This window comes from Saccostrea echinata, unplaced genomic scaffold, assembly GCF_033153115.1.
Source record: "Saccostrea echinata isolate AGI-Se365-2 ecotype Australia unplaced genomic scaffold, CSIRO_AGI_Sech_v1 ptg000001l, whole genome shotgun sequence".
Lineage (NCBI taxonomy): Eukaryota > Metazoa > Mollusca > Bivalvia > Ostreida > Ostreidae > Saccostrea > Saccostrea echinata.
The window spans coordinates 15455937-15475091 of record NW_026889750.1 but is presented as its reverse complement, the minus strand read 5'-3'; the positions used below and the strand labels follow the sequence as shown (position 1 = coordinate 15475091).

The window sequence follows — 19155 nt, the reverse complement described above, 5'->3', positions numbered from 1 at the left end:
ATGACCACCCAGCCCTCTTAATCCATAGAATGCCTTTGGGTAAATTGTGTGCAGTGACCTTGAACCAAGTTTCTAGGTTAAGGTTATAGCAGTTTTCTATGTAAAATCCTTGTCAACAGCATACTTTGTCTCTCTTTGGTCCCATTTACCCATACTAAGGTTGTGCAGTGATCTTAGACCAGTTTTCTTAATCAAAGGTCAAGATAAAAAAAAAATCTCTGTGTGAAGCCCTTGTCTTGGGCATTAATTTTTCTCCTCATGAGGAGACTTGTTCATACTAAACCCAAAGACGTATTTCAAAAATCAAGACCAAAGCGTATTTCATTCTCTGTTTAAAAGCTTATTTTCTCTCCCATTTGTCTAATATAGATCATACTTCCACCAAAGAGTTTTCTTTAGTTCAGTGTGTGCAAGATCTTCAACTAAGCTTATAAGTCAAAAGGTTAAGGTCAAAGCAGACTATTATTTAAAATAGGAAGGATTCATGATAGAAGCTCACCTATGTTTAAAATCCTTGTCTGGAGTATATATTTGGTATGGCTCAGTGCCGATGAGTAAAAAGTATATGCAGTGATTGATGTTTGTTTGTTTTATTGTTTTACGTCCGTTTCGAGAATTTTTCACTCATATGGAGATGCCACCACTTGTCGGTAGAGAGCTGCAATTTTTGACCTCGGCACTCAGGGCCATTGAGCAGTGAGGGATCTTTTTTGTGCCAGCACCTACTGCGACACATGACCTCGGTTTATACGGTCTCATCCGAAGGACTGGTCTCCACGTCCCACAGTGGGATTTGAACCCGCGACGTAAGGATCAACTCCTTACTCTGCAACTCTAGAGCTGACGTTCTAACCACTATGCCACGCGGGCGAGTGCAGTGATTGAACCAAAGAAGCTAAAAGGTCAAGATTTTTGAGAAAACTCTTTTTAGGGGGATTATATTCTCTCCCCTTAGTTTCTTATGTTGTTAGGAGTATATTGTCATAATTTACAAGGCAAAATATCAAGAAATCTCGTTCTTCGTTTGTTTCACATGTCAATTCTGTTAGTCCTCAGTTTAGTGTTTCAGTGTGAGGCATTAAGGCCATCATTTAAATGCTCAATAATCTGAAATTTGATACATTAAGGAACAGTATAAACTTACTGATTATTAACAATTACAAAAATAAAATTATGCTTGGGAAAAGACATCAATGGATATTGGAGCAGAAAACTGTAGGCTCAAAAATAAGCTATCAAAAAAAAATTTGTTTCATTGGACACCATATTTATTTTTGTTACCCTACACTTGGTACCTATATTCTAGAGAATGTGCTATTATGCAATCATTCTCATCTGAGACTGTAAATACCTTGCAAAGTCATACAGTAAGCTGACATTGCTGCTAGCAACTCAATTTTCTAGGGAATTTATTTCAAAAATCTATATGAGTTAATGGTTTCCATTTCAAGTGAAAAGTTCTTTAACATCTTTTGATCTTGCAAATTTACGAGAAAATCAATGATTAACTGTATATGTAGTTTCCACAGTGAAGTCTTTTTAACGTGCTGAGAGAACAGAGATGACCAAGCATTATTCATTTTATTCAAATTTTAAGAGATTTTAAAATATGGACCTGACATCAAAGAATTATGGCATTCTGTATGAGGGGTATTTTCTGCAGTTGGAAAATTTTGCTCTTTGATCTCTGAAAGGTTGTTTTTAATTTCTGAGGTTGCATTAAACCACAAAAAATTATATATGGAAAATGATTACGTGATGAATTTGAAGAATATTTTGACAGAAAACTTTATGTTTTGCATATTTTTAGATTCAATGACTTAATTGTTTGTTTTGTCACCTGCATGGTGCAGTGGTTGGAGCATTTGCTCTAGAGTCACGAAGTATTTTGAGTTCCTTCAGCAAAGAATTAAATTATTACAGTAAAACTTGAACACGGGTATAGCAAATCTAAGGATAATTATGAAGATTTTTGAGATCCCCAGCAAAATTCTTAACAAATCCTTGTGAAATTTTATGGTTATAGCGAACACGGATTTAACGAATTTACGGATATATCGAATTGATTTTGTATCCCATAGAAGTTAAAAATAATGCAATATACATCTATTATGACAAATTTTTAAAATCAAAAGAACAAGGTTCACTTAGGGCCTTTTTTGGCCCTGTGAAGTTCTGAAAAAGTGAAACTGCTTAGTTTTAGTTAAATATTATTTAGACTCTTGGTGTCTATGTATCTATTAAAAAATGACGTAATTTCTAGCAAGTCAATGAATTGTGTCATTTCTACCATATCCTGAGAAATTCTACAAAATCGGCCACTCTGTTAAGCTATTTTTCAATATTACATATCGAGCGCAACCTCTGATCTAAAATATGCAATTATTTAGTCATAGAACTGTTTCTGAAGAATACAAAACATATTTTTTGGATCGAGGAGTGTGTTTATATTTTTATTCTTCACTGAAAGTACTCAAATAAACCTGTTTTCTTTAAAATTCAAGTACATTACAATTTCATGGAGCCTGTAAACCAGTACCTGGACTTTAAGAGGAAACTTTTTTAATAGGAAATGAAAGCACTAAGTTTCTACTTTATCTTGATGTTTGAAATGGAACATAGAGTGATAGTCAATAAATTGGTATATCTACAGGGCCATTTTAAGCACAAAGTGAACCTAGCTCTTTAAAGTTCTAAAATGACGTTATTTTTCATTAGTATTTATGTTTAAAATTAAATTCATCTAAAATATATTAGGTTCTCCAAGATATTTTTCTCTCGATTTAATGCTTCCTTGAATATATTCAGTAGTCATACATAAAGGAAACTGTGTGTATTGCGAATTCGTTATAAAAATTTCACGAATTTGTTTTACGGATATAATGAATTACGGATATAGTGAAGTAAATTCAAAGGTCCCCAGGACTTTGCTATAACCGAGTTTTACTGTAGCACACCCTTTGATCAAAAAAAAAAAAAAAAAACATATTTTATTATCTTCAGAAATAGATCTATCATTATATAATTTCAAAATTTTAACCTGAGCCTGAGCTCTAAGGGTGCAACGATAAACCGTTTGACGGTATATCGCGGTATATTTTTCCATGGTTCAATTCACGATACGCTAAACTGATATCGCGGTTCGGTTCAATCGGTCCAGAATTATCCGAATCGTCCGTTTTGTTTCCTTTTTTACAATTTCAAAATGGCTTCCGCCCAAAACGTGAGGTCGTCGATAACGCATTAATGGAAATTAAACTCATCTCCAGCATCTTACAGACCTCAGTTTAAACACCGAGAAGGACTTAATGTGATTATAAGTTATAGATGTTAAGACAAATGATAAACCCTTTAGATCTAAACGTATTCTTTGGTGATACACGATATTTCATCACGTGTGTATTTCGATGAAAATTCACTGTCTTGTTGACTAAAACGTGTTAACACGAGGAATATGACAACTGGTTTTCTACGTAAATAAAAGGAATAAAAGAATGAATGTCTTCCTTTTTCATTCCAATTTAAAAGGAAGATTATTAGGAAAGGTCCCCGTAGTTCCCTGTAAATGTTCATCATTGGTATAGAAAATTGTCAAAACTCAAAGATCTACCTACTAATCCAATTCAAGTTAACAAAATTTTATTTTAATTATTAAAAAATATGAACATTTTATATAACCCTGTCAAGTTTTAAAAAAAATATGATACAAACTTGAAGAACTTTTTTAACCTTGTCATGTATTGTGATACGTATCGTATCGTGAACTGAATACCGTGATACATATCGTATCGTGAGGTTAGTGTATCGTTGCACCCTTACTGAGCTCTATACAAAATATTAAAAAAATATTTTTGAAGAAATTTTCAAGATATGTGAATAATGGTGCAATTCATGATGTCATAATGTATTGACTAGCGAGAAAATTATGTCATTTTGAGAGGTATGCCGTCACCAAGGGTATAAGTAATATTTAATGCACTGTCAACTAAAACTAAGCAGTTTTGATTTTTCACAAATTCACAGGGCCAAAAAAAAAGGCTCTAAGTGAACCCTTGCTCTTTGCATCTGTTGTTTGTCAGTAGAGCAATGAATTCTGACCAGTAATTGAGAACCATTTGCCTGATAGTATTTAATCTCTATACAAAGATTGGCCTTGATTAAGCAGATTTCCAATTTAATTTCAGGTCAAAAGTTTTTAGCTCACCTCAACTAAGTTGAGGGAAGCTTATGTAATAAGGTTATGTAATACCTTCAGCGCTGGTGTCCATGGCTAGATAAAAGTTTTTGGAGCAGATTTCTTTTTATGTACTTCTATGCCCTATATTAATCAGAGATGCATGGAAGATGCTTCTAGTATCACTGTATGTTTCATCAAACCAGTCAAGGTTTCAGATGCTGCAGTTTCAGCTAAAGAATGGCAAGGTTAATGTTTTTGTAGCAGGTTAAAGTTTTAGGAGCAGGTCTCATTTCCAAGTAAATATAAGCCCTAAATTGACCAAACTTGCATGGATGATACATCTAAGGATGCACACTACCAGGCTTGCTTCAGTTGCTGGATCTGACCTACATTTTCTGGATGAGTACCAGGTGAAGCAGGTTCATTCTAATGTAACTATGAGCCCTATGTTGACTTTTAAACTTTATACAAACGTTACTTTTGGTTTGATATGGATTTCGGACCGGTCCTTGATATGGGGTATTGTGACGTCACCCGTATCGCATGGTGCGGAATCGGTGTATTTACTACTAAGTATATATCATAATATATATATATCATTAGGGGTATAAAGTACTAGTCCTGTCCTCTCTGCATTAATGTTTGTTTATTTCCAGAAGTGTCAGGTTAATTCGGACCCTGTTTAATTCAGACAATGAAATAAGATCCAAAAGTGACTTTGATATTTCATTTACAATGTTAAATTGGTCACCCCAGGTTCAGATGTTTTGGTGTTAGGGTTTGGTTCTATTGATCCTACAGTGAAAATTTTTAAAAAAATATTCTTCTGTTGCCTTTTATACTTAACAGATAAACGAAGTAAATGATTATGATAAGCAATTGGGTTCCTCTTCCAAAATTGTGAAATTCATGGCCCCGGGTCAAATATTGTGGTGTTAGAGCGTGGACTCTACTACACTTAATTAATTTTATGTAGAGATTTCTTCTTTTTAATAACTGAGAAAAATTTATTTGAATTTTTCAGCCCAGCAGATGGCAGTGTTGACAGGAAAGCTAGTAGAAAACAACCTAAGGTCAGTGAACCAAGATATTTTACAAATTTTATAATTCTTTATATCAGGCCAACTTCAGAATAATGATTGATTGCCCTCTCCCGACTCAGGATGAAAATATTGGGTCGGTAAGTAGGTGTGAAAAATTTTTTCCAGAAAATTTCAACATCAATGCTGAATATTCAAAATCTATTTTCTGAAATGCATAAAAAAATTTGTTGTTTCCTGGAGGTTAAATATTTTAAAGTTTTGAGTCGGGCCATTTTTAGCCAGTCGGTCGGGAGAGGGCAACCAAACAATTTTTTAAAGTTGGCCTAAATCTTAAAAGTTTTTTTGCATTGGTGATTCACATTTTTAACTTTGAAATAGAAATACCTGTTCATGCTTTCGTGTTATGCACTGATAAAAGCAGTTATAAGTTTTTACAACAGACATACTGTATTTTTTTTTGTTTTATTTAAATTGTACAAAGACAAGTCTTTAATTTTTCTTGCCTTATATAATTCAGAATGGTTAAATGAATGTCTTTGCTCTGTTTCAGTCTTTTGCATTTGACAACTCATTCTGGTCAATGGATGAAAAGAACCCCAAGTTTGCAGGTATATGAAGATCATCTTATACAGTAAAACTCAGTGATAGCAAAGTCTTGGGGACCTGCAAAATCACGTCACTGTTTCCTAGGGCTGTCACGGTTCCAAAATTTTTCGGGTTGGGTCGGGTCTGTAAATTTTCGGTTCGGTTTCGGGTTTTTCGGGTCGGGTATTTACATCTATTTTAAACCTTAATTTCATGAATTTAACTTGAAAAATCTTTATTTGTTACATTAAATTTACATTGAAAACAAGTCTTAACCATGCGAACGTCTAGACATCGGTGACTTGGCCTACTATTAGTCACAGATTGACCATTCCTGCTCGTTTTGATAATTATCTAACACTTCCGTGACAAGTGTTTTGTCATGGAATGAAGTAAATTTCAGTTGTGATGTTTATTAATCACTGTTATCGTCATCATTCCTTTGATTTCGACGCCATTTTTTGTATTGAACAGACTCTAATATATAAACCAGACCCGAACCGAAATCCGGAAAAATGGAACCGGAACCGAACCGAACAACTTGGACCGCGGTTCTCGGTTATTTCGGGTACTCGTGACAGCCCTACTGTTTCCATAATTTGTTATATCCGTATGACGAATTTATTAAAGTATATATAGCGAACTCGCAGTATAATTTTTTTCCCTAAAGTATGACTACCAAATGTATTTTGGGAAGTATTAAATACAAAAGTTACCTTGAAATTCAAAAAATTTTGGATGAATTGAATTTCACATTTAGAGTACTTACAAAAATAGTGTCAGTTTAATATTCTAAAAATTGAGATCTTTCAAAATTTGAAAAAAGAAGTAAATTTCATTTACAAAATCAGTTCGCTTTATCTGTAATTTTGCTGCCTTATTCGAGTTTGTTATATCGTAAAATTTCCAAGGAATTGTTTTGAATATTGCTGGGGATTTCAAAAACCTTCGCTTTGTCTGTAAATTGCTATATCCATGTTCGCACTAAACGAGTTTTACTGTACAGATTATTTAAAAGAATTGCAGTCTTGTCTTTTTAGCTCAACTGGACCTGAAAAGTTATTTGAAGGCTTCCTTATATTATGTAAATGCTAGATTGTTTAAATCATGGCCATCAGGGGTAGGATGGGCTACAATAGCAGATCAAACTTTTACATGTGTTGGATCATATAAAAAAAATTTAAAAATCTTCTCAAGAACAACAATACAGCTATACATTTAAGAACATTCCCAAGTTGTGTGGATTGTGGACCTGGGCCTGATTAAAATTGGGATCAAATTTATTACATGATGCATGTATATTACAGTTTCTAGGAAAAGAATTTTCTATTCAATAACTGCAAGACCATGTTAATCATATTGACAATGAAGCATCCCCATTTTTGTTAGTCATATTGATATTGAAGAATCCCCATTTTTAGCTCTTCTGAGCCAAAGGCTCAAAGAGCTAATGCTATGGCCATTTGTGCGGTGTGCGGTGTGCGTAAACTTTTTAGAATATGGGTCATAACTCAAGAACCCCTTGGCCAATTATTGTCAAATTTGTCACAGGGTATCCTTGGCCCAAGGGCTCCCTTTTATACTAAAACTGGGGTTGTGACCCTTTAACAAGGGGAGATAATTAGGAAAATAGAAACAAAAGTACTGGTTGCTAAAAAATCTTCTTCTCAAGAACCACTGGGCAGATTATCACCAAACTTACACAAAAGGATGAGGATATGTTGTAGATTAAAATTTGCACGGGGATTTACCCTGGGGCAAAGGGCGTGGTCTCAAGGTCACTTCAAATTTGACCAAAAATTACATTTTATTAAAATGTTGATATTTTGCTTACTATAAGGACTAGGACCATCAAATCTTGTCAGTTTGTGCATCTAAGGACCTCATATCATGTTGACTCAAAAGTAGGTCACGGTGACCTACTTTTTAAATTTTGCGGCCATTCTTTTTCAAAATGATTTAGAGGCATATTTTGAAGAATTTAAGGCCTATGATCATCAAACTTTGTCAGTTGATGCATCTTGGGTCCTCAAAGTACGTCAACTAAAAAGTAGGTCACCTTGACCTACTTTTTGAATTTTATGGCTAATCTTTTTTAAAACAATTAAGGTCATTAATTCGAATACGGGGAGGCTTAGAATCATTAAATCTTGTAAGATGATGCATCTTGGGGCCATAAAACATATTTATTAAAAAGTAGGTCACAGTGACCTACTTTTTGAACTTTGCAGGCATTCGATTTCAAAGCGTATTAGAGGCATAATTTGGACATTTTAAGTCCTATGATCATAAAATTTTGTAAGTTGATGCATCTTGGGTCCTCAAAAAAGGTCAACTGAGAAGTAGGTCACCGTGACCTACTTTTCAATTTATATGACTATAATTAAATATTTCAGGTACTAATTGGCTTAGAATCATCAAACTTTGTCAGTTGATGCATCTTGGGTCTTCGGAGTAGGTCGACTAAAAAGTAGGTCACAGTGACCTACTTTTGAAAATTTATGGCGTTAAACAAATATTTCGGGTACTAATTGGCTTAGAATCGTCAAACTTTGTCAGTTGATGCCTCTTGGGTCTTCAGAGTAGGTCGACTAAAAAGTAGGTCACCGTGACCTACTTTTGAAAATTTATGGCTTTAATTAAATATTTCGGGTACTAATTGGCTTAGAATCATCAAACTTTGTCAGTTGATGCCTCATGGGTTTTCGGAGTAGGTCGACTAAAAAGTAGGTCACCATGACATACTTTCGGAAAATTTATGGCTTTAATAAAATATTTTGGGTACTAATTTGCTTAGAATCATAAAACTTTGTCAGTTTAAGCGTCATGGGTCCTCGGAGTACAACAACTGAAAAGTAGGTCACGGTGACCTACTTATGAAAATTTATGGCTTTAGTCAAATATTTCGGGTACTAATTGGCTTAGAATCTTTAAACTTTGTCAGTTGATGCGTCTTGGGTCCTCGGAGTACAACAACTGAAAAGTAGGTCACCGTGACCTACTTTTGAAATTTTATGGCTGTATTTAATATTTTCAGGAATTATTTGGCTTAGAGTCGTCAAAATTTGTCAGTTGATGCATCTTTGGTCCTTAGAGTAGGTTGACTGAAAAATAGGTCACCGTGACCTACTTTTGAAAATTTATGGCTGTAATTAAATATTTTGGGTACTTATTGGCTAGAATCATCAAACTTTGTCAGTCGATGTATCTTTGGTCCTCGGAGTACAGCAACTGAAAAGTAGGTCACGGTGACCTACTTTTGAAAATTTATGGCTTTAATTAAATATTACAGGTACTAATTGGCTTAGAATCATCAAACTTTTGCATCTTGGGTCCTTGGAGTAAAACAATTGAAAAGTAGGTCACTTTGACCTACTTATAAAATTTTATGGTTATAATTTTAAAAAATATTTTAGGTATTAATTGGCTTAGAATCATCAAACTTAGTTGATGGGTCTTCAGAGAATGACAAGTGATAAGTAGGTCACCATGACCAACTCTCAGGTACTAATTGGCTTAGAATCATCTTGGGTTCTCAGAGTGTGAATTGGAATTTCAAGGGTTTATCTAAATATACAGGATACTTCGAGGCTTCAAATAGAAGTATAGGTTATACACTTTATCAGAAGAGCGATTCAAGGCCCATGGGCCTCTTGTTGTTAGTCATATTGATATTGAAGCATCCCCATTTTTAGTGGATTTAGAGACCCATAGAGTTAGAGTGGAACTATAAGATGGGGTCACAATTTTTCATGGTAATATAAAAATCTTTTAAAAACCTTCCCAAAAATAGCAGGGAAAAAGTCATTCAGATGAGAGTTATGGCTCATGGGCCTCTTGTTCAGCTCACCTGAACAAAAAGCTCAAGCTTTTCTTATCACAATTTGTCTGTTTTCTCTTGTCATTGTGGTTGTCGTCGTAAACTTCTCATATTTTCATCTTTGATGAAACCCCCTGGGCCAAAATTCAACCTAATTCACCACAAAGCATCATTGAAAGAAGATTCAAGTTTGTTCTAATGAAGGGCCACACCTTTTCAAGGGGAGATAATTAAGAATTAGTGAGAATTTAATGGCATATTTTAAAAATCTTCTTCTCAATAACCACTAACCATGGTTAGTCATAATTATATGGAAACATCCTCAGATAATGTAGATTCAAGTTTGTTCAAATCATGACCCCCTGGGATAGGGTGGGGCCACAATGGGAAATTATAAGAATATATAGGAAAGATCTTTCAAGATCTTCTTCTCAAGAATAATAAAACCATGATTAGTCATATCTGTATTGAAACTTCTGCAGGTAGTGTAGATTCAAGTTTATTCAAATCATGACTTTGGAGGTTGTGTGGGGCCACAACATGTGATCAGAGTTTTACCTAGGAATATATAAGGGAAAGTGTGGATGAAGAACAGCAGGGCCATAGTCAGTCAGGTGAGCATTGTGGCCCATTGTCCTCTTGTATGGTTGAGTGACCAGATTAATGTTTTTGGAGTAGGTTTAATCCAGTTTATCTTCAAGCTCTACCAAGACCAAACATACATGGATGCTAAATCTAGGGATGTACACTAGCAGACTTGCTTCAGCTGCTGGATCTGATCTTCATTCTCTGAGTGAGTGACCAGGTTAAAGTTTTAGAAGCTGGTCCATTACCAAAAACCTTAAGGTCTTCCAGGACTAACCTTAGTAATGGATGATGTATTAAGGAATGCATACTTCCAGTTTGCTTAGGATGCAGGATTTGACCTACATTTTCTAGATGAATGACCAGGTTAAAGTTTTGGAGCAGGTATTTTCCAGTGTATCCTCTAGCCCTTCCTGGAGCTAGCTTGATGGATGATGTATCTATAGATGCACTCTACCAGACTTGCTTTGGATGCTGAATCTAACCTACATTTTCCAAATGAGTGACCAGGATATGGTTTTTGAGTAGGTCCAATCCCATGTAAGGCCTACCTGGACGAAATGTGTATAGATGATGCATCAAGGGATGCACATGCACTACCAGACTTCCTTTGGATGCTAGATCTGACCTGACTTTCCGGATGGGTGGCCAGGTTAAAGTTTCTATAACAAGTCCATTCCCCATTAACTGCAAACCCTGCATACATGTTGCATGTATAGATGCACACTACTAGATTTATTTGTTTGGGGCTTTGCCTTACTTAATAACATTTGAGCTATGTAAACTTTGATTAACTATGTTAACTATTCTTAATCAAGAGTGTGGTCCTTAACTTGAAAAACAAAATATCTCTTGACCCAAGGGATGCCTTGTTGAAATTTTGCAATTACTTCATGGCTTTTGGACATGTAAAAAGTTTACGAACAGGGACATAAAAGACAAACTTTATTCAGAAAACTCGAGCTCAGGTCATTCAAAAGCATATATAGTCAAACCTCATAATCTCAAACTCGATGAAATTGAGAAAAAGCTTCAAGATTTCCAAGGATTCAAGACAGCAAGGTTTAAAAGCATAAAGAAAAAGTGTTTGTGACTTAAAAATCACTTATAGACATATTTATTTGATATACTGGTGTTTGAGATACTGAAGATCAACTGCAGTAGGTATTCAAATTAACTAAATTTTAGACTTTTCCCCAAACAACTTTTTTCAGGAATGAACATCTGAGTCACAAATTAATATGGCTGGATCCACTGAATGGACCCAGCATTTTTAGTGATTGAGATTTGGCTGATTTTACATTAGAATTGTGTAATCTGTTGCTGTTATGTTTCCTTTGTGGGCTTTTAAAATTGTGAATTATCAGTGAAAAAGAGATATTGAACAAATTACATTGATATCTTTTATATGGAAATTCTGAAATTATCAGATTAATACCCAAGTAATCAAATTTGTAAAGGATTGTAATTTCCTGTCAGATGATATGTTTTACATGGGGAGAACTGGCCATGAATATCAGAATAGAGATTGGAAAATTGCTAAGACGGTAATTACTGGGTTCACAAGGGACTAAGCATGCTGTCTCTTATTTTTGGAATTCTTTTTAGCTCACCTGAGCTGAAAGCTCAAGTGAGCTTTTCTGATAACATTTTGTCCATGGTCTTTTTGTCTAGCTGTCTGTCTGTCCATCTGTAAACTTTCACATTTTCAACTTCTCCAGGACCACCCAGTCAATTTCAACCAAACTTGCCACAAATCATTCTTGGGTGAAGGGGAATCAAGTTTATTCAAATGAAGAGTGATGCCCTCTTTCAAGGGGAGATAATTAAGGATTAGGATATAGGAAGAATCTCTAAAAACCTTCTTCATAAGAACAGCAAAGCCATGATTTGTCATATTCAAGAATCATGTAGTGTAGATTCAATTTTGTTCAAATCATGACCCCCTTTGTAGGGTGGGGCCACAATGGCTGATCAAATTTTGCATAGGAAAAATCTTTAAAAATTTACTTCTCAAGAAAACCAAAGCCAAGATTATACGTATTCATATGCAAGCATCCTCAGGTAGTGTAGATTCAAATTTCTTTAAACCATGACCCCTGGGGGTAGGGTGGGACCACAGTGGGCAATCAAAGTTTTACATAGGAATACCAAGCAAAATCTTTTAAAAATTTTCCACTTAGGAACAGGAAGGCCATGATTAGTCATATTTATATGGAATCATCCTCAGGTAGTGTAGTTTGTTTAAAACATGACCTCCTTCCCTGGCCCTCTGGAGGATGGGGCACTTAGTTATATATTTAAACTTTTCAATACTGAACTGCTTTCTGCTTTCCTCTAGCCAAAGTGCTCAGGTGAGGGATGTGGTTCATGGGCCTCTTGTTTTTCTTGTAAAATCAGAGAGGTTCATTTTATCATAGTGAAATAAGTTACATAACAAGACTATTCCTTGATTTAAATATGAAGAACAAGATACAGTTTCGATACAAATCTGGCCCTGTATTTTTCTAAAATGAGGAAGTGATGTAAGAAATTAAAACTATTTCTGAATCATTGAAATTCCATGCGGTAAGAATATACAGATCTTTTTTTCATATGACCTCCTATAAAATTATGTTATTTGTGACCTAATGAACTTCTACATTTTTCTGTATTTTCTTAAAAATTTGAAGAAGACACCAATTTTCAGTGGAATTTTCTTTCAGATGATATAGAGCACATACATCGCCCACAAAGAATTTGAGAAATGTGTTTTAAGAAAGGATTTTACACAATATATCTGAAAATTGAAGTGGGTGACGGCTGTGGACACTGTTTTCTTAAGGGAAATAACCCCTGAAATGAGTCATTTTGAGGCTTTTTCTATTTAAAACTTAGAAATGTACCAAATTAATGACGTCATATTTCCAGAATGGTCAAACTTCATGCCACATTCTTTCATGATTTATAACATTCATATACTCAACTCATATTTAAGCCAATTTCATACTGTAGATCACTAAATTTTTGTGACATCTATTTTTGCAAGATCGATATTGTTGCAAGATCAATATTGACTCTTTATTAGTGAGACAGAATATTCACAAATTGTGGTTATTGTTTTTGTAATCTTTAGGAATACTAATATATAAATATAAATTTTTGTGAGCACACTGTCTCACGTAAATATGCGAAAGTAAAATTCTTGCGAATAAAAAGTGATTTACAGTAACTCTTTGAAAACATTAAATTTTAAGGGCACAATAAAGCCCAAACCTTACATTCCTCTTACAGAGTGATTACCTTTCTGCTTGTTTGAATTTTTTTTGTAGTAAAGTACATTTGATGCATTTTTTAGCTCACCTGAGCTGAAAGCTCAAGGGTTATAAATCGTTCGAATGAAGGGCCAAGTCCACTTCCAAGGGGAGATAATTGAGAAATTTCAAAGACAGGGTTGAGTCTTAAAAAAATATCCTCAAAAACCACTGGGCCAGAAAAGATGAAACTTATGTGGAAGCTTCATTAGTTAGTGTAGATTCTAATTTGTTCAAAGTATGACCCCCAGGGGTAGGGTTGGGCCACAATAGCAAATTGAAGATTTACATTGAAATATAATTGGAAAATTCTTCTTCTCAAGAAGCACTGGGCCAGAAAAGAGGAAACTTAGGTGGAAGCTTCATGAGGAAGTGTAGATTGTAAATTGTTCAAATCATGGTCCCCAACGAAAGGGTTGGGTGTCACCAAAATTGGGAATCAAATTTTTGCTTTCCTCTCAGAACCACTGGCCAGAAAAGATGAAACTTATGTGAAAGCTTTCTGAGATAGTGTTAATTGCTCAAATCATGGCCCTTGGGGGTATGATAAAGCCACAGTAGAGAATCAAAATTTTACATTGATTCAGAAATATAGAGGAAAAATATACAATACGTATCATGATACATGAAAAGGTTAAAAAGTCTTTCAAGTTTGACATAATATTTTTTTAAACTTGACAGGGTTATATCAAATGTTCATATTTTTGATAATAATTAAAATATCATTTTGTTAACTTGAACTAGATTGATAGGTAGATCTTTGAGTTGTGACAATATTCTAAACCAGTGATGAACATTTACAGGGAACTAGGGGGACCTTTCCTAATAGTCTTCCTTTTAAATTGGAATGAAAAAGGAAGACATTCATTCTTTTATTCCTTTTATTTACGTAGAAAATCAGTTGTCATATTTCTCGTGTGATATCGTGTATTACCAAAGAATATGTTTAGATCTAAAGGGTTTATCATTTGTCTTAACATCTATAACTTTTAATCAGATAAAGTCCTTCTCTGTGTTAAATCTGAGGTCTGTAAGATGCTGGAGATGAGTTTAACTGCCGTTAATGTGTTATGCCGACTTCAGGTTTTGCGCGGAAGCCATTTTGAAATTGTAAACAAGGAAACAAAACGGACGATTCGGATAATTCTGGACCGATTGAACCGAACCGCGGAATCAATTTAGTGTATCGTGAATTGAATCGTGGAAAAATATACCGCGATATACCGTCAAGCGGTTTATCGTTGCACTCTTATCCTGAGGTATTGACTAATTGATCAGATCATGGCCTCAGGGTTAGGGTGAGGCTACAGTAGGGAATCAAAGGTTTTTTTTCATGAAATGTATACAGTACCAACCAGACCTAACCTGACACAAAGCAGTCCCGGGAACTGCTTTCTGGGACTGCTAAAGCAGTCCCAGAGGGGTCCCAGAGGGGTCCTAGAGCAGTCCCACAGCGGTCCCAGAGCAGTCCCACAGCAGTCCCAGAAAGCAGTCCCAGCAGTCCCGGAAAGCAGTCCCAGTAGGCGGGGTTAATTAATTTAATGGGCGTAGCTTACTCAGAATGAGATTACGAATAAACAATTTAACTATAAAAGGCAGTTGAAATTGATGATCATTTCTTTCTGAGTAGGAAAAATCTTCAAAAAATTTCTTCTCAAGAACAGCAAAGCCATGATCAGTCATATTGATATGGAAGCATCTTCAAGTAGTGTAGATTCAAATTTGTTGAAATTGTTGCCCCCTGGAGTAAGAAAGGGCCACAATAGGCCAAAGCTCAAAGTTTTACATATGAATATATAGGGAAAAGTCTTTTTAGCTCACCTGAGCCAAAGGCTCAAGTGAGCTTTTCTGATCAAAATTTGTCCGTTGTCGTCGTTGGCGTTGTCATCGTCGTTGGCGTAAACTTTTCACAATTTCAACTTCTCCAGAACTACTGGGCCAATTTCAACCAAACTTGGCACAGAGTATCCTTGGGTGAAGGGGATTCAAGTTCAAATGAAGGGCCACGCCCTCTTTCAAGGGTAATAAAGAATTAGTGAAAAATGAATAGCATCTTTTAAAAATCTTCTTCTCAAGAACCACAAAGCCAGGGAAATTGAAACTCATGTGGAAGCATCCTCAGGTAGTGTAGATTCAAATTTTTGCAAATCATGACCCCCAGGGGTAGGGCGGGGCCACAATGGAGGATCAAAGTTTTACATAGAAATATATAGGAAAAACCTTTAAATATCTTCTTCTCAAGAACAGGAAAGCCCTTATTGGTCATATTTATATAGAAGCATCCTCAGATAGTGGAGATTCAAATTTGTCCAAATCATGACCCCAGGGGGTAGGGCGGGGCCACAATGGAGGATCAAAGTTTTACATAGAAATATATAGGAAAAACTTTTAAAAATCTTCTTTTCAGAAACAGCAAAGCCATGATAAGTCATATTTATATGGAAGCATCCTCAGGTAGTGTAGATTCAAGTTTGTTCAAGTCATGACCCCAGGGGGTAGGGCGGGGCCACAATGGAGGATCAAAGTTTTACATAGAAATATATAGGAAAAACTTTTAAAAATCTTCTTTTCAGAAACAGCAAAGCCATGATAAGTCATATTTATATGGAAGCATCCTCAGGTAGTGTAGATTCAAATTTGTCCAAATCATGACCCCCGGGGTAGGGCAGGGCCACAATGGAGGATCAAAGTTTAACATAAAAATATATAGGAAAAACCTTCAAAAATCTTCTTTTCAACAACAGCAAAGCCATGATAAGTCATATTTATATGGAAGCATCCTCAGGTAGTGTAGATTCAAGTTTGTTCAAATCATGACCCCAGGGGGTAGGGCGGGGCCACAATGGAGGATCAAAGTTTTACATAGAAATATATAGGAAAAACTTTTAAAAATCTTCTTTTCAGAAACAGCGAAGCCCTAATTGGTCATATTTATATGGAAGCATCCTCAGGTAGTGTAGATTCAAGTTTGTTCAAATCATGACCCTCGGGGGTAGGGCGGGGCCACAATGGTTGATCTAAGTTTAACATAGAAATATATAGGAAAAACCTTTAAAAATCTTCTTCTCAAGAACAGCAAAGCCATGATGAGTCATATTTATATGGAAGCATCCTCAGGTAGTGTAGATTCAAGTTTGTTCAAATCATGACCCCGGGGGATAGGGCGGGTCCACAATGGAGGATCAAAGTTTTACATAGAAATATATAGGAAAAATCTTTAAAAATCTTCTTCTCAGGAACAGCAAAGCCCTGATTGATCATATTGATGTGGAAGTATCTTCAGGTAGTATAGATTTAAGTTTGTTCAAATCATGACCCCCTGGGGTAGGGCGGGGCAACAATGGAGGATCAATGTCTGAAATAGAAATATATAGGAAGGTATCTTCTGATGAAGAACTGCAAAGCCATGATTAGTCATTTTGATATGTAAGCATCTTCAGGTAGTGTAGATTCAAGTTTGACCCCCGGGGATAGGGATGGGCCACAATGGGGGATCAAAATTTTTTTTACATAGGAACATATTGGAAAATATCTTCTCAAGAAATGAAAATCATGTTTAGTCATTTTGATATGGAAGCATCCTCAGGTAGTGTAAATTCAATTATTTTTTCAAATGATAACCCCCAGGGGTAGTTTGGGGCCCAATGGGGATCGAAAGTTTTACATAAGAACACATAGAAAAAATATTTCTTCTCAAGAACAGAAAAGCTATGTTTAGTCATATTGATATGGAAGCATCCTCGGGTAGTGTAGATTCAAGTTTGTTCAAATGATGACCTCTGGGATAGGGAGGAGCCCAGTGATTTTTCTACATTTTATAAAAGGGGCCTGGGCCTTTACGATTGGGAAAAATCATCGACATTTGTGTAAAATTGGGAAAAATCAATAAGATTGAAATAAACCTTAATTGACAGGTAAAATAAAATATATAAATAAATGTAACATCATTTATTCAAAATATTTACTACAACATAACAAATTAGACACAGTTCTACATTTTCAACTTTTTTTTAATCTTTGAAAGTTGTCATTAGTTGTGATCGTCCTATATTCCAATTCTTTTTTTTTTTTTTTTTTTTTTTTTTTGCCATAATGGTAGACATAAGAAAAAATCCTACTCAATAGCCATTGAAGATGATATAATCTGACATGATTTAAAACGAATCATTTTTCTTCTAGCTTTCTAAATCACCGTAATCATTGTGCTGCAATTACCCTGCAATATTAGTTGCATCTGCTGGGTGTAGAAACAGTTTGATTTTCATGGAATCAGGGATGCTTGTTGTAGAACTACTAGTACTTGGATTTACAAATAAAGCTATGTTTCGCCTGTTCACATGCATCTTACACTTTCTTACGATGTATTTAGTTTGACGTTTGACATGATCCATGTGTTTTTCTATGTCTTGTAAACGCACAAAATGATCTGCTGTATTTCACTATTATTTTAAGAGTATGAATGACGGAGAGCAATAGCGTTCCAATTTAGATAAGTCGTACATAAAAAATTCAATAACGGTTTTTCTGGGGGGGAAAAGTAACTGAAATTGGGAAAAAATCGGTAATTTTTGATAGGGGAAAGGGCCGATATTCGGACCTAAATTGGGTGTAGAAAAATCACTGGAGCCACAATGGGGGATCAAAATTTTACAAAGGAATATATGGGAAATTTTTTTAAAAAATCTTCTCAAGTACAACAAAGCCATTTGTTATATTGACATGGAAGCATCATCAGGTAGTTTAAAATTCAACCCCCCCCCCCCAACCCCCAGTAATCTTTTCAATACTGAACTGATTTGTGTCTAGCTAATGTGCTCAGGTGAGCGATGTGGCCCATGGGCCTCTTGTTAACTCCTCTTCTCAAGAACAGGTACATTTAGGCAATTATGAATTATATTAATGTGGAAGCATTGTCAGATAGTGTAGATTTATGTTTGTTCATTTCTTGAAACCACAGTAGGTTGAACCACAATAGATGATCAAAGTTTTACATAGGAATTTATAGGAAAAGATTTTAAAAACCTTTTTCCCAAGAACAGCAAATCCATTTTCTTTTGTTTTTGTTTTTTGATGTAGCATTGGACCGCAAAAGTGATAAAAATTTTGCAAAGGAATACATATATATCGGAAAAATCTGATGAACAACAGCAGGGCCAAATGAATCTGGTTAGCATTGTGGCTCATGGGCCTCATAAACCATTCCATTTAGTGTCCGCTGCACAAGACTATAGAAATGTCATAAGAAATAGCTTCTTGTGATAAAAAAAAATTCAGACAGAAAAATTTTGCATTAAAAGTAATGTTTAAAGCTGACCAGGGCTCATACATAAGCCTTCTTAGTTTCTTAGTATGCCATATTAGATTTCCTATTTCTGATATCAGCTGTATTTATATCCTTTGCATTTGTTACACCATATTGAACAATTGGCCAACCTGTAGTATAACTTAAAGTAATAATAATATATTGTCATATCATATCTTATTTTGTCATAGTGTTGACATTTTATTTCATTGCTTTTTCATGCATTTTGTTTTTGTTTGTAATGCATTGACCTGTGTAATTGATATTACTTTTCTTCCAATATAATATAGTTGCATACATTTGATAAGTTTATTGGAACCTAGTAAAAATGATGATGCAAGGTGTACATC

General features: G+C 35.0%; 1 protein-coding gene across 3 annotated transcripts in view; it reads left to right on the top strand.

Moving 5' to 3' along the window:
• LOC133185567 (kinesin-like protein KIF13A) overlaps positions 1-19155 on the top strand; it is a 202298-nt gene that overhangs the window by 18098 nt on the left and 165045 nt on the right. For all 3 annotated transcript variants that reach the window (XM_061320866.1, XM_061320884.1, XM_061320876.1), the window contains exons 3-4: positions 5202-5250; positions 5771-5828. In XM_061320866.1, the coding sequence (XP_061176850.1) occupies positions 5202-5250; positions 5771-5828 (107 nt within the window). The remainder of the gene's footprint in view (positions 1-5201; positions 5251-5770; positions 5829-19155) is intronic.